General features: G+C 38.5%; 1 protein-coding gene across 23 annotated transcripts in view; it reads right to left on the reverse strand.

The window, feature by feature from the left end:
* The window catches only part of itpr1b (inositol 1,4,5-trisphosphate receptor, type 1b), an 88221-nt gene extending 75070 nt beyond the window's left edge, over window positions 1-13151 (reverse strand). For all 23 annotated transcript variants that reach the window (XM_032512606.1, XM_032512603.1, XM_032512608.1 and 20 more), the window contains exons 1-3: window positions 12946-13151; window positions 10941-11054; window positions 7454-7524 (exon numbers count right to left, since the gene is read on the reverse strand). In XM_032512606.1, coding sequence (XP_032368497.1) covers window positions 7454-7524; window positions 10941-11032 — 163 coding nt within the window. In that variant the 5' untranslated portion in view covers window positions 11033-11054; window positions 12946-13151. The remainder of the gene's footprint in view (window positions 1-7453; window positions 7525-10940; window positions 11055-12945) is intronic.
* Window positions 13152-16187: the final 3036 nt, after the last annotated feature.

The raw sequence follows: 16187 nt of genomic DNA on the forward strand, positions 1-16187 counted from the left end.
AAAATCACGATTATTTTGATCAATATTGTGATCACAATTAATTATCGCGATTATTTGTGGATTTCAACCAAAACATGTTATTGTCACATAGGCTTTTTATAACTGCTTTCACATCCATATTATGCTACATTCTTGCGACATACAGCTGCAACACATGTAAATGAAAACTAGCTATAGAAATAATTAGCATAAGATTTTTTTTTTTATGTATCTCTGATAAAAGCTTCTTCACTTGTTTTCAACAATAACTGATTAAAAGAGCTAGGGAGAGAGAGGGAGTACGATGGACGTATGCTAGGCTACTCACAGAGTGACGGCTGATTCATTATGAATGGGTCCAGCGTGGGTCGAACGGCGGGTCAGTGGAGTTACACAGGTCGTGTGTATGAAATGTCTGTATCGTCACTGCACTGCATTTTTATGAACTATGATATTCTGGCCATGGGTCACATCTCTCAGCCAGGTCCAGCAGGCTCCGTCTCACACGCTATTACTAAAGCCCTAAAGCCCTGTGAGCTAACAGACACTAACTAGCGCCCTAAAGCCCTGTGAGCTAACAGACACTAACTAGCGCCTTAAAGCCCTGTGAGCTAACAGACACTAACTAGCGCCCTAAAGCCCTGTGAGCTAACAGACACTAACTACGCCTTAAAGCCCGTGTAGCTAACAGACACTAACTAGCGCCTTAAAGCCCTGTGGCTAACAGACACTACTACGCCCAAAGCCCTTTGACTAACAGACACTACTAGCGCCTTAAAGCCCTGTGAGCTAACAGACACTAACTAGCGCCTTAAAGCCCTGTGAGCTAACAGACACTAACTAGCGCCCTAAAGCCCTGTGAGCTAACAGACACTAACTAGCGCCCTAAAGCTCTGTGAGCTAACAGAAACTAACTAGCACCAACTAGGACTGGTCACTGCTGTTGTCTGGAACACAACACAGACGGGACACAATGTTGCATTTACTAGTAAACTGGTAAACCTTGAGACCAACATATAACCGACTGCTATCTGTATCTAGTTTCCTCACGTTTATAATTAAAGCTGAAAATTGATTTCTGTAACTACTAAGTTACTAAGTTTCACATGGGTTAAATACTGAATTGCTTCTTCTTGTGTTCACTAATGTGTAAATGTGTAAATATTTTCACAAATCAATGGTTTGATACATCATTATGTTCTTAATAATTTGATACCAAATAAATTAATACATCATTTAATATTAAAGATGGCAACATCTTTGATTAAGTTCAGCTACTCAACAACACCAACAATTACTTTATAGATTAACCGGGACAGATACTGGGTCACCTCATTTCCACTGTTGATGCTTTCAGACATTCCACCCACCGTCGGTCCAAATTTCCTGCCAAAACGTAACACCCTTATTCATTCCTGCACATTTTAACAACCAAAACTCACTCAAGACATTTAGTCTTCATACACATACAGCATAACTATACGCTAACTGGTACTGAACAGGGGACCCAATGAGCTAAAACCACAGTAAAAATAGCCACTGTGGCTGCCTCCATCTGAAATGCGGCCAACACAATCTCCAGGGGATGGCGATCATGGGCATGGGGTGGAGGACAAGAAGAGAGGAGGCCAAGGACCAATGGAGAAATGGGGCACTGGGAGAACATCTGCCTGGCAGAAATGAGCAATTGGAATAATGGAGAAAAATAGAAAACAAAACTGGGACGTATGTGAACGTAATGGGAAGGTAAGTATTCGGCAGAGCGTAAGTTTACAGCACTTAATAAATGTACTGTTACAACACTCAGAAGTGCCAAACGCAGTTCATTTTTCAGTACAGTTATGCTGCAGTAGTTGGTTTAAACTAGGGTTGCAAATTTGATTTTGCAATATAGATTATGAATATTGCGATACCGATATTAATTTTGACTTTTTAAATGTGTAAAATTACAAAAGTTACAGGAAAACGCATTGTAACAAATTTATAATATTCTTAGATTCATAACAATGTAGTGCACAGTGAGACTTATATACGGCTCCGTAGTGTGGGTAGACCACAGGTCGTTTATGAATGAAAAATATTTAATCTATGTGACCCCAAACTCTGCCTGCCCAGTCTTTTATAAAGTTGTGGGATAGCCACCTGTAAAAAAAAATAGCTGCGGGGTGGGATTTGGTACCATTTGTCTAGTTCATTCAGAAGCTTCTTGAAGCCTTTTTCATCCTCTGTATGGATGGGCATCATATCTTTGGCTAAAGAATATCTTATAGCATTGATGATTTTGGTACGTCCCTTTGAGTTGTTGTCGTACTTTGTGCCACTAGCAAAAACAATCGCTAGCAAGGCTTGTTTGGCTAGCTCTGGCGTATTAACTGCAACAGGGTTTTTATGGGATAGTATCATCTACTCATGATTTGTTTAGTTTTCTCTATCAACTTCTTTATTTACACTCTCACTCTGTTGAAATATGCACACACGTCACATGGTACGCTCCATGGGGTTTGTCACGTAGTGGCCCCATACGCTGACGTGCACTAACATGTGCAAGTGGCCCGGTGACTAACCAGTGAAAAATGATCATTTTAGCGTTTCTAGTGTGCTCTAAATCAAACACAACTAAGCCACACAGTCAAAGGACAGGACACAGCGCTCCACAAAATCAAAAATACATTGCATACTTATTGTGACACTTTTGACATAACACTGCGCAACGTGATACTGCGATTTTAAGTTGATATATCATGCACCCCTAGTTTTAACTGCTAAAAAAAATGTACAAGGGCATACAATCCCATTTTCTTCTGACGCCAAACCCTGTAGTAAGACTATCTAGCACAAAGTTAAGGGCTGTGACTACTGTATATCATTAAAAGGTGCTCTAAGCAATGTTGGGTGACATTACTTCTTGTTGACGTTAAAAGTATTTTCCAACAAAACGAGACTAGCTCGCCCCTCCCTCCTCCTCCTCCTCCTCATGCCATCCCTTCCCCCTCCCTTCTGTGCTTCCTCGCACTAACCCCGAACCCCAAATCCTTCCTGTCGGTTATTGGCTGAAATGCTGGAACACTGTTTGTGTAGGTTTCATTGTTGCCATTTGTAGACCCTGGGCTGTCTGCAGAGACCGCGTCTTTTACAGGGTTTTCTGAGGACAGGCAGCTAACGGATATTGAGTAGAGGTTTGCTGTATGTGACAACAAATGTTGTAGCCTAAAACATGCGTGACATTGCTTAGAGCACCTTTAATTCAATTGTATGAATTATGAATATCTTCTATATAGTGACTTTTTCCACCATGGAGTGAAAAAAAGTATCGTCCATGGGATGTACACTACTTTCTGCTTACAAGCCACAATATATTGTGTCACATTTTATGGATGTGAAAATTACAGCTGTGTCTCTAGACCTGTCATTGACAACAGGTGTATTACATTTGGAGTAGTACATGAGTAAACAATGGACGCAGTTTCTAACTTGTTTTTGTATCTTGTTGTTTGCACATAATGTTCAATCTTTTGTTTTGCACCGGGGACCAGGGAAACACAATTTTGTTTCTCTATGTACTGTACTACACTTTACATAGATGGATGTCAATAAATTCTTATCATTGAATGGTACAAATCATACCTCTGTTTGACAAGTCAATTTGTCCATTGTGAAAAAGGCCTGGTACAGTATGAGATATTTTTTTCATTCTATCAGCACAGAGGCTGTCACACAAATAACAAATAAAACAGGCCCATTTATATTTTAAATTAACGTTACTTTTAACTTTCCTGTATAGTAAATGAAATGAAAACTCTTCTCCATCTTTGAGACGATGAATGTAGTCGTGTCGTTGATTGTAGTTTGACTTTGAGTTGAAAGATTGTGGTTTACTTTTTTTTCAGTTTGCTATCTCAGTTTTGTAGTTGACAGTTGTAGTTTACTGACTGGCTCCCAGGCATCTCACTGTAACAGTCACTTCCTTTAAGTAAAGGAAACATGAATTTCATGGTAGCTAGTTTTTCCCACGTGATCTACTTTTCAATTATACTACTTTATTTGTATTCATTTTGTTATGGTAAACTTCCCATCAGCAATGATCTGTTTTGTTTCTAAGAAGAAAATATTACATTACATGTATTAGCAGCATTGTGTACAAAACTAGACGCATGACTGATCTGAAAGTAGATCTAGCCTTACAACTTGTCGCTGTAGCAAGTGAAGTTCACAGCTGCTTTTGTTTTTTGCATTCCTTGCACAAAATGTGATCTCTTGCTAAACCAATATGTCAAAACTCATCAAAAAGAAATTACAGAGAAAAAATAGAGTGTTGGGCAGGTCCTTTTGGTTTCCTTGATAAGTAGAAATCCTCTTTGTTGATACAAAAATGGGATGCACTTAGTTTTAAGTGCCCTGCATTAGTGTTCGGTCAGTATTATAATTATTTGGTGTTGCATACATTGTCTAACAAGTTCTACTTTTTCCACTTGCATTTGCATGGGTTGACTTAAGGTGAAAATAGCACACTTAGTTTATCACGGGTTGCTCTGCTGTTACTGCCGTTTTATGGTGTGAAACCACAACTTTAAATATGATTTGAATAGCTCAGTTAGAAACCGACAAGTGAAGTTGTGTATTTGCATCCCCAAATTGAAAGTCAGTGTTGTGTTTAAACCCATACAACAGTATTACCTTTCTCAAAAGGTTCAGACCAGGATGCCGTGTTTATTGTGTGTTTATTAAACACACAAAAAGTGCAAACCACTCTTTTTGGTCAAGACTATAATTTTAGTGGCATGGAAAATTTTAAAAGACCACTCAATGTACATATCCTGTTACTGAACACAGCTAATGTGATTAATTGTTTGATGTAATTTCTTGTTTTTTGTTTTAAGTCTGTTGTCTGTTCTTTTACGTGAAACTCTTTATGCTGCTGTCTTGGCCTAGTAAAATAGATTCTGAATCTCAATGGGAATATTCCTGGAAAAAAAAAAAGATTTGGGAATACACTCTTGCATGAAACCTTATATGGCCCACCTTTACAGTGGAGTGTGCAGTGGTGACTCAGTTACTTCAAAAGGTAAAGAGAGATTTTGTGTGTGTGTGTCATCTACCCCGCACTGCTCCACAGTGCATTAGGCTACCTTCATTTTTCCTAAATTTAATCTGTTGGCTTAGTTAAAAAAGGAAAAAGAAAAAAAGAAGCTACTTTATGGTTAACTTAAGGTGTTAAGCGTAAAGCAAATTCTGTGAGATAGATCATCTGATCAATTTGACTGAACAAAGAAATGATTCAACCTTGGTGAGAATATAATGCTGTTTATAACTCTATTGATCATGCTCCAGCAGGACACACTGTACTGTTCAAACACAAAGGTTGTCTTTTGGTCTGGCAGCCATGGTAGTGTCCAATAAACAGCCTTACTCTGCACCTGCTGTGAACCAACGAGCAGTGCATACTCACTGGAACCGCACAATCATATGGACAGGGCACATGCTGACAAACTGTCACAACAGACCAATTCATACAACTGCCTCAGACGAATCACCAATCCATGGAGTGCAGTCAGTTCTGTGATGTGTGTTGAGTGTTATATTAAAAAAGTGTATTTTAAACACCTTAGAATATACTGCGATCCAATTAAATCCCAACAAAAATACTAAATACGGCCTCAACAATTACCACTCAGTTCAGACGTTTTCTGCTACAGTCTCAAAAACAGTTATCTGTTGCTATCCTCCAATTCACCTACGCTAAGACAGTGTCCACTGTACATGGAACATTCGACATTCAACATAGAGAGTGGCAAATAATAACACCTGCGTGACAAAACTAAGCAGCAAGGCCGCAAGGCTTGAGTGCCAACACGCTTGCACAGTAACTCTGCTCTGGAAGTTGTTTCTGCTTGTGGGAATGGACCTGAATTTTGACCATTTGGGGGCGGAAACCATGGGAGGCATGCAGTATATCTCAACAACGGAACGGACAAGGGAAATTTATACTTTTCTTATTTAGCCTTTAAATTTCCAAGATTTTTGTTCACATTAGTCAGTTAGACACAAATGCATGGCAAAAAAGGGTCCATGTTGAAAATTACCAAAATTCCCTTATCTGTCAAAAACGACTTTTCTTCTAAGACATTTATTTTCAGTTATATAGAATTCAACAGAATTCTGATTCAGAAATTTAACTTAAGTTGTGACCAAAACGAGTTAACAGTCTTTATCATGTTTTTAAAAAATAATAATAATAAACTGTAAAGAAATGTAACATCATATCAAACTACAGTATATACAAATGTATCTATGAATCCATGTTGTGGTACAAAGGTCTTAGAGAATACAGTCCTCCACAGTCAGTGAGTCTGTGGATCATCCTCTTCTTGGTTATCATTATCCCCCATGGATGACATTTAAGAGACCATCATTTATGGAGGGGACATGTTAAAGAAGGCCCTGCATGGGTTTCTATGTATAGAAAGGTACATTTAATTTAATTAAATTGCTCTGTTGCAAGTAAATGAAAATGACATTGGCAGTTGTGTCATTTCACTCTTAACTAATTTACTAAAGACATTCTTTGGAAACCTGCCAACACGTATAGAAATGTATTTGCTCTGAAGCGGCAACCAATTTGATACACTGTTGTCACCTGGTCAGATGATCATCCATTTCTGTAGTGACTGATGCAGTGAAACTGTACATTAATGCGTCTACCCTGTCTTCCGTCAAACAGATGGCTGTTGGTCGCTTAATGGTGAGCCAAATGTTTTCTTAGGCCCTTTCTTTCTATGTGAGCATATCTGAAGGCAACAGCATTGCAGTGGCATTGTTGCTAACCAAATAATCATACAGTGAACCCCTTTTTTTCAAATTCATCTGTCCAACCAGATAATATGCAAATATAACCATAAAACCATACCATACATGACCATAAAAAGAGACTTCATTTCAATCCAGGGGCCCGCCTCCAAATGTTTACACAGTGAAGCACCTTTGGGTGAATTAATGCATGAATGCATTAATTCACAGCATTAATGCATTAATTCACAGCATTTATTCATGATCTAAAATCGCTACAGAATTTCAAAACATTTTGTAAACAAAACATGTCTCAAAGAATTCAAGCAGTTCTGAAGGGAAAAAGGGGCTCCTACCCAGAACCACAGCCACTTACTTTACTATTACATTTTTAATAAAGATCTAACAACCCGAGAAACAGATTAGGAGACAATTATGAATACATTTACATTACACAAACTGCAACACAAAATTCCCCAAACAATTTACAATAGAATCATCCAAATAACCCTAAAGTAATGCAATTATCTAAAACATGTGCAGTCAATTTAAAAAGTAAACAAAAAGACACATAACTGCATACTTGGCACAAGCCATATATTACACCTAGGTTGCTGAAAGTCCTGACTTATACCTTGCAGCGGACATAAAGATATCATTAAGTGAGAAGCAAGTCATTTTAAGGCCTTACCCCTGAATTTCTTGGGTGGGTTGTTGAGGTCGCCTGTGTCCGGTTGTACCACACATCGGTCATCCACAAGCCTGGGGGGACAGCCAACATGATGGTGAGTCAATGGATTAGTTTACATAAGACACATCCAACTTCCATAGACTAAAACTCAATACACCCTCAAAAATCTTCCATTCAACATTCTCAGAAATTGTATTATCTTAGGATAAACCCATTGAGATGTATCATCTTGTTTTCAAGGGGTCCCAAACAAACAACAACAACAACCAACCAGCAAGCAATTACAAAAACTAAATACGACAGAGAAAAGAACAAAATGAAGAGTCATAACCTTAGACTAGACACAACTAAACGAAAAAGAATGATTAATCCATAAATAAAGGAACAGCATTACTGAAAACATAGGGATTGTTTTAAGATGTGAAAACATTTGAAAATAAGAGAAATTATGGAAGAAAGAATATCTAAAGATAACTTATTACAGTAACTTTAAAAAAAAAAAAAATCCATAGACACAACGCAGACCATAAAGATGACCTGATCAGAGTGTATTAGTGAATAATTAGACATATAAGGGACAAAGAAGTGTTAAAGTTGCGTGCATTTTAAAATAATTTAGTCCAGGGAAATGTACATCTTATATCCAGAGGGAGCCAACTGAGTGTGTACCAAAACATAGGGCAATTGTGTGTATAAACAAAAAAAAGAAATCTAGTATAAGTCTGCAGTCTATTATATTTGACACTTAAGGGGACAATAATCAGTTTTAAAAGCATTCTGATGTTACTGTAGTTTATCATTGGCAGTATAAACTATCCTACTTTCTGGAGAGATCTACCATCATTACGAGTTCAAACCCAAAACTTGAATCTGGAGTTGAGGTTCTGCTTCCCACTAAGTAACACTGAATAGGTATTGGATTTATCAAGCAGTAATTTGTTACAGCTGACAACCAAGTTTGTGAAATATTTAAAAAATCAAACTGCAGGTCCTCTTAAATTTCTGATAGACGCTTTTGATGTTTATAAAACAGTATCATCAAGTTGTGCAAAACATTATGGAAAAAAGAGAGATATCATTGATAAAAAATAGAGAAAAGAGTTGATGGCTACATTCCAATTAAATGGGCCAGCTCCAGTGTCCTGGTATTGGTCCTGGCTTAATGGGACAATTAAATGGAACAGAGCCATTGTTAAAAGTATTACTAACAACTGCACTTTTTCTGCTATGGCAAGTCAAAATGTCTGTTGTGAAAAAGTCAGCTCATTCGTTACACATGAAAAGCAGCATTAAAACATACTTCACTGTACTCAACAATAAACATCAGGTTGGAGACACAGAGAAGCTCTCATGTTCAACATGAATGTTTTGAAGTAACTGTTTCATGACGTGAGCTCAGTATGTTGAACTAAACTGTCTTAATCTCTGCAACCCACTGAAAGAGTGCAGAGGTACACTTGTGTGTGTGTGTGTGTGTGTGTGTGTGTGTGTGTGTGTGTGTGTGTGTGTGTGTGTGTGTGTGTGTGTGTGTGTGTGTGTGTGTGTGTGTGTGTGTGTGTGTAAGGGGAAAGCAAACAGCTTTTCACCGTGTCAACGTGGCATGTCAGTGGTATTGTTTTATTAGTGTTTGCTGTAAAGCAAAACAAAACGTACCTGAAATGAAACGGACAAACTGAAATATACCTGTGCTACGATGAGCATGCTCCATCATGTAATAAATGGGTCAAAGTAATGAAAGATATTTAAATGTATGGATATTGATTTATTGTGCAGCCCAGAACACTTGTCCAAGCAAGTTCTCCCTTTGTCTCACCACATTGGCCTATTGTAGTTCTGGTTGAAAGACCCTACATCAGCACCATTATTCAACCTTGTCTTTTCAAATACTTTTTGTTAAAAACACTTCTTTTTTTTTATAAATAGCTCAATCATAACCAGGAATTCTGGGGAAACCCCTGGGAATGTCATCAGGTAGCAGATCAACACAACTAATACATTTTAGTAGGATGCTCTAGGCAGTCCAGTCAATTACATCTTTTTATAGCTCATGCAGTATACGCTGCACTGCAGGAGCACTGTGATGATGAAGGAAGAAAGCACATGGTGAGAGAGTCTCCTCTACAGGAATGAAGACCCATGGCCTTGATCACACTGATGTACGGATGGGCCAAGGTCCAAAAAAGAACTGGGATTTCAGGGGTCATCTGTATCTAAGGTCAAGAAGAAACCTCATTGCATTACGGAATACAGCATCATGGCAGTATCCCATCTTCCTAGCATCAGGACATTGGGTGCTAGCCTCTCTGAGCAAGCAGCAGTGGTCCAGGTGGCTGCGGCCGTCTCTCAGGGGTCACATTCAGTCTGCTGACAGCAAATGAAACACCTTATACAAGAATGCTATTTATAGTTACGTCCTCTAAGCTCTTCTCTTTAACAGTGAGCCCTCACAGCAGCGGTGGGGAGAAATGCTTACTAGGCATACAGTAACAACACTAGATGGGAAATTTGACAAACACGCTCGGTCATTGTGGCAGTCTTAAAAGCTGTGCACACGTTTGTTGCCATGGTAGATGACGTGTGACACTGAACTGTGAAAGAGCATGGTTTCTGAGAGCTGGCAAGGAGGAGTGCTCTGCACTGCCTATGGTGATTGGCAAATACAATTATGACATGGCAAGAGGAAGACTGCAGCACTTAAAATGAGAGGGAGGAGATGGCAACACCAATGCTGTGATCCTTTACACCTAGGGACAAGAAAAACAAACACCCAGGGGCAACAAATAGAAAGAAAAAAAAGGAAAGAGACAGGCTTGATGCAAGAAAATGAAGTCTGGAAAATGGAGCCTGGCATGTCGAATATGCTGTCAGATATGCTGGACAGGGACATTTACATCACTGATCACCCTCACTCTTCTATTATCTTCTTATAGTCTTTTGTTAATTCTGTGACTGTCAAGCACATAATGAGATACACTTAACTTGTTCCCTAGAATTAGGGAGGAGGAAATACGTCAAGTGCTTAAATAAATGGTGCTCAGCATGTAGTAGGAAGAGACAGGGTAATTTTAGGCAAGAGTACCAACTGAGCACAGAATATCAATGAAAGGAGAGCAATGACTACAGCAGAATCAACCATTTCTCAAATGAGATAAACTTACTCTTAACGCATTAAACATTTAATGTGGCGCCAGCGTATCGATTATTGTATTGCATTAAAAAAGGACAACAATATATTGCCGTATTTATAGTTTGACCTACTGCTACTTAACACTGCCTCTACCGCTCATCCAGGATTCACAGAACTGTAGTTGCACTTGTAATTTTCATTAGTTTTGTATTACAACTGTTTTATAGTTGTGTGTTCTGCACAGTAGGACGACGTTGTCTGAAACTCTGTCCCTCTGTCAAGCACACATGGAATCCTGCAGCAGGGAAGTTAAGTTAGAGAAGGGGTCATGACAACACACATACAAACAAGCAGACTTACCCTAAAGTGCTGATAAATCCACTGGTGGAGCCCTCTGCATACAGGGAACAAACGTCCCCAATATGGAGGAAACTGGACATCTTGTCCGACATGGTTCCTCAGGGTTGACAACACCTGCAAAAGATTGACACCAAAGGTCTTTAAAGCCATCACTACATATAGCGGAGCTCACTCAGATTACACGCTTGGAGCCACTATAAAAAATATTCAACTCACTCAATCACCGGAAAATTGACCAATGACAATTTAAATAATCAATTAGTTGTTTAAGTCCTTTAGTGGGTACAAATACTACATGCACTTATACTAATTCAGTCCTGTGTCCCAGTCCAGGGACTGTCAATGCAGATTATAAAAGTACACTTTGTTAAAAAGACAGACTTGTAACCCAGAACCAGAGACAGACCATCTTCTCTCACCTACTATATGTAATACATATCCAATTTCTGTATATTAGTCATAATTTATTCAGCCATAATTACACTCTGTGTAGTGTTATATAGGGGAGCGAGTACGAATTCTATGCTAATGTTTTGTGTTGTTGCACTTGCTTGATGTTTGAATGTGTTGGCAAAGTTGTCAACTCGCTAGTTTTAGATCATAAGTAATGTAGTCCGACCAATGCACGTGTACAGCTGTCCATATTTACAACAAGTGTTTAAGAGAGGTACACTAAAACTGTAGGGCGCTAAATCTCAAAAAGAATTAGTACACAATGTTGGTTTAAATGCCCTCTTTTTTCTGTTTTTGAGTTATAGGCTATATGCAAGTACCTCTTTTTCGGTTTTGAGTGATATGCCGTATGTAGTACTATTTTGTTGTTGAGTGATATATTTAATAAAAAGATGCTAAACCCAAAGTCAAATTCCCATTCCCAACATTTCCTTGTTACAGCTCCATGTTCCACACATAGGTTGTCCATAACTGATAAAGTTGAGAATAACTTGTAAGCAGCAACAGTTATGATAATTGTGGGACTACTTTTATGACATTGCCTTTTCTTCTGCTGGAGGTTGTGGACAATAGGGTGCAGACCATCTGAAATGGGTTTAGCTCATCCTCAGAGCACCACCTACTATAAGATCAAGACTAACAATTAAACAGCAATAATCTTAAAGCTATATAATGTATGTTAAGCATGAATTATTATAATACTACATATAATACTAATACTACTACTACTACTACTACAACTACTAATAATAATAATATTAATAATAGTATCTTTGCCCTACTGTAAATTTGGTCTGTGTGGTATGTTAATATGGATTTGGCCTTCTTCAATTTAAAGCAAGCATTTAAAAGGCAAACACAATGGAAGATAGGAGCTGATACACTGCTTGGTTAGTTTATTCAAGATGGAAACATTTGTGTGTAAAACACTTGCATATAATTATTATGACATGAAGTGCAATGAAAAATACTTGCCAAGGAAACTAAAGTTTGACTGTGCATTGTGCTATTGTTAGCTGTGTGAAGCCTACATCTTACATGTAGGTCACTATTCTTTACCTGTGTCAGGTTGAGAAAAAGTAGATAGCTTTTTCTGCTGCCAAGGAAACAAACACTACATCATTTTAGCTTAAAATTTGACAAACTCAATTTGCAGCACTATCATCAAACAAAAAGCTCTCATTCGAGGAGAGCACACAATATGAACATTTCCATTATTAAATTGACGATTATTTCTATATTATCGATGGGCCGTATTAAGCTAGGTCATATTTACCCAGATTCCGATGTTCCACACCAACTGGGACTACACAGAGTTTGTATTTTGTTTAGTAGAGCGTTTTGTGACACATTTGAACTGTTATCTTATCTGAAATGCCAAATGAGACCCAAACATTTCTGCTAGCTAAATTAAATGTCAAGTCGCCTCCTTTTCTGTCGCACGAGCTGCAGCAAAACAGCAACAAATGAACGCGTGGGCTACTTCCTTGACAGGGATGCTCACAGCTCACAATGCCCTGGCAGGAAAACTACAGATAAATAAGGACTTTACCTGGCACAAATTAACGAAGGCGTCAAAGACAGAGAGAGAGAGAGAGAGAGAGAAAGAAACGTGTGAAGAAGTGGGTCAGCACAGGATAATTTCCACAGCGCTATCCTCGGTTAAGTCCATGGTAGTGAAACTCCAGGTAAGAGCAGGCTGAGCGGCGGTTATCTCTGACAGCTGAATGCGTCCTCGGCAACTATCCGCTTCTTACCTCCTCCACATGTCACTGAGGAAACGCCCCTTTCGTTACTATTTATACTGCAGCAGAGCTTTCTGGGTAATATAGTTTTTTAGGCATATAAACCGCTGTCATGTGAAGTGCGCTTAACTAATACCCATTGTTGACTTAATTGAACAAATTGAACTTGAACAAGGATGTTTTTTCTTATTATTTCATACACTTTGTTTTAGATACAAGGTTTTCATCTTGGAGGAGGATAAACCGGGTGGCCTTGTTGAATTTAGTTTAATTCAATTATTTATTCATCCCCAGCAGAACATACATCTCAATATAACACACAGAACAACATTATAGCCTAGAATACAAATTATGTTTTTGTTTGTATGTTTTTTGCAAAAGATAGTAATTGTGAAACCTGGAGTTTTTGTTAACCATTGTTGACTGCTGGACTGATGGACAAATTTCTACAACGTTTGGATGGATGACATTGTTTATAGATATTTATGCTCCCCAGAGGATGAGTCCTAATGTAGCTATCTAAAAGAAACCTTTCCTTTAACACCACCCGTAGGACACAACATTCACTTATCCTGTGAAATATCTTAATCATCTCCTGGATTGATTGGCAACACATCATCATCACATGATCCCTAACTTTTCCATTAGAGACAATGTTAGTTCAAGTTTCCATTTGTTCAATACTTTGGTTTATAAAAAAACACTTGCAAAATTAATGGCATTCCCATGAGCCTGAACTGCACTTTGTGTTTAGTGCTAATTAGCAGACGTCAGCATGTTATAAGATGGTGTGGTGAACACCCAAACTGAGATGGTTTACATGGCAAACATACCGGCTAAACATGAGTATGTCACCATTGTCAATGGAACCATGTTAGCATGCTGATGTTAGCATTTAGCAAAAAGCACCGCTGTGGCTAATTACAGCCTCATAGGACATGTGGAGGTCAGCTCTTGGTCTCATTTGTCCAGTAGCTAACACCTCAGTGTTCAAATGTTTGCAATAGAAGTTAATTAAATGAAAAAATTCCAGAGTCCCAGCTCTGTTGCCAGGTACAAACTCCTTCACATGTTGTTGACTTTAGTGAAAATGTTACTGACAGATCAAATCCATGTGACTAGAGGCTTTTTTCAGTGACTACATTATTTCATCTATGTAATGTCAAAAACAGAAGCACCCATACTGCCTTACAAAGAGGTGGTCATGCTGTGATTGTGAAAGTGTGAAAGGACATGAGAAAAAGACATCAGTTGTGTGTGCAGTCTCCTGTCAGACACGCCTGTCTGTTTAGTTGAGTCCATGTTTTGTATGTTGTTGTTTTTTCTCCCACAAATGTTAAATGTGGTCTATATGCGCCCTACGATATGCACAGAGAGATAGCATCTTTTGGTTTTGCTCTTGACATCGACCACCAGGATTCCAAGTCTCTAAAGTAAGCTTTGCAAACCTCAGTCTCACAACTTTGAGTGATCTGGTTTATTTGCAGTTGACCCATTAAAATCACACTGTGACATTTTCAGCTACTGGAAATGGAACAGACTCTTGTACTGAAATATTAATAAGCATTGAGTGATACTCTCAAAAAACTTGGCAAATGAGTGAAATCAAGTGTAGGGCGGCCAGATAAATCAGTTGGTAGAGCAGCTGTCCATATATAGAGGTTTACTCCTCAATGCAGCGGTTCTGGGTTAGACTCTGACCTACGGCCCTTTGCTGCATGTCACTCCCCCCCCCCCCCCCCCCCCCCCACCTTTTCATATCTTCAACTGTCATGTCAAAAATAAAAACCTGAAAAAGCCCCAAAAATGTATTTAAAAAGAAATCAAGTGTAGGCAAACTGTCCTCACAGTGATGCTAGTAACCTCTTCAAAAACTGGGAAGAGGTTCACCATTCAATTTCTCCAGCCTGTGTACGGTAGATGGTCACATTTGAAACCGTGTAAATGGAAAGCTTGATTGTTCATAATTATTCCTAATTGCAACATGAATGCTATAAAGTGAAGCACAGGAAGAGAAATTGCACTTTCATCCCTAGAATGGACTCAGTGGTATAAACCAAACCCATTGATGAGCTGATAATTTGGTTTCTCAGCCACAGAATTTAGAGGGATGATAAGAGTGGAGTTTCCATTACCATAAAAGTGCTTGTCTTCTTTTTCTACATTCCATATCCGCTTTTCACTGGGCCTAGTGAGGTTTTTGAGATGTAAATGACTGCAAATTGCTATGTTTTACAGTACTAAGAGGCCAAAAAAACATTTAGACACAAACATTAAGGGGAAGGAGACATCTCTCCACTTTCTGTGCTGCCAGATACTCTCCCCTCCTTACCAATTATGCAATCGTTTATCATTGTCAAATTATATTACAAAGTATATCAAAAGCTCATTCAAATCCATTTGTGTAAAAAACAGACTATGCTACGCTCTTTGTTGGATCATAATCAATGTAAAAGGAAGGATGAAGGATATGTGTTTTGTCTCCGAGCATCGTTGTCTTAGTTTAAATACATTGATGTCAAAATCATGATATCACAATATCTAAGAGACTACCCTTTATTCTACTGAAAGTATTTCCAGACTTTGGTTAAATTTGACATTGAGTGAAGTTGAATACAGATCACTGAATACTCAGTTGTCATGGATACAGTGTACAGACAACTGGCTTCCATTCTACCACAGAGCAAAAACATGGTTTGCATGTATATATAAATCTGGACATAACTGTGGGTGTGTTTTTTGAAATGCAGCATATTCAGACATGGTTTGATTTGTAGCTTGATAAACCCAGTGCTTTCTTTGTTCTCTGGATATTTGGATTATTATAGTATCCTTCCTAAACCTGAAGAGCTTGTCTGCTGCTAGAAGGGTTCCCCACACAATGCATGACGGCAACAAATTGCTTTTCAAAACAACTGTAAGGGTCGTGAAACAGCTCACATTTGGTGGGAGGCAGCAATGATTCATCCCAACTGGTGGTCTGACTTGTAGCTGACTAGAGACATGGGCCATTTTTTTTACAGTGATTAACACATGACTACAAATGAAT

This window comes from Etheostoma spectabile, chromosome 4 (assembly GCF_008692095.1).
Source record: "Etheostoma spectabile isolate EspeVRDwgs_2016 chromosome 4, UIUC_Espe_1.0, whole genome shotgun sequence".
Taxonomy (NCBI): Eukaryota; Metazoa; Chordata; class Actinopteri; order Perciformes; family Percidae; genus Etheostoma; species Etheostoma spectabile.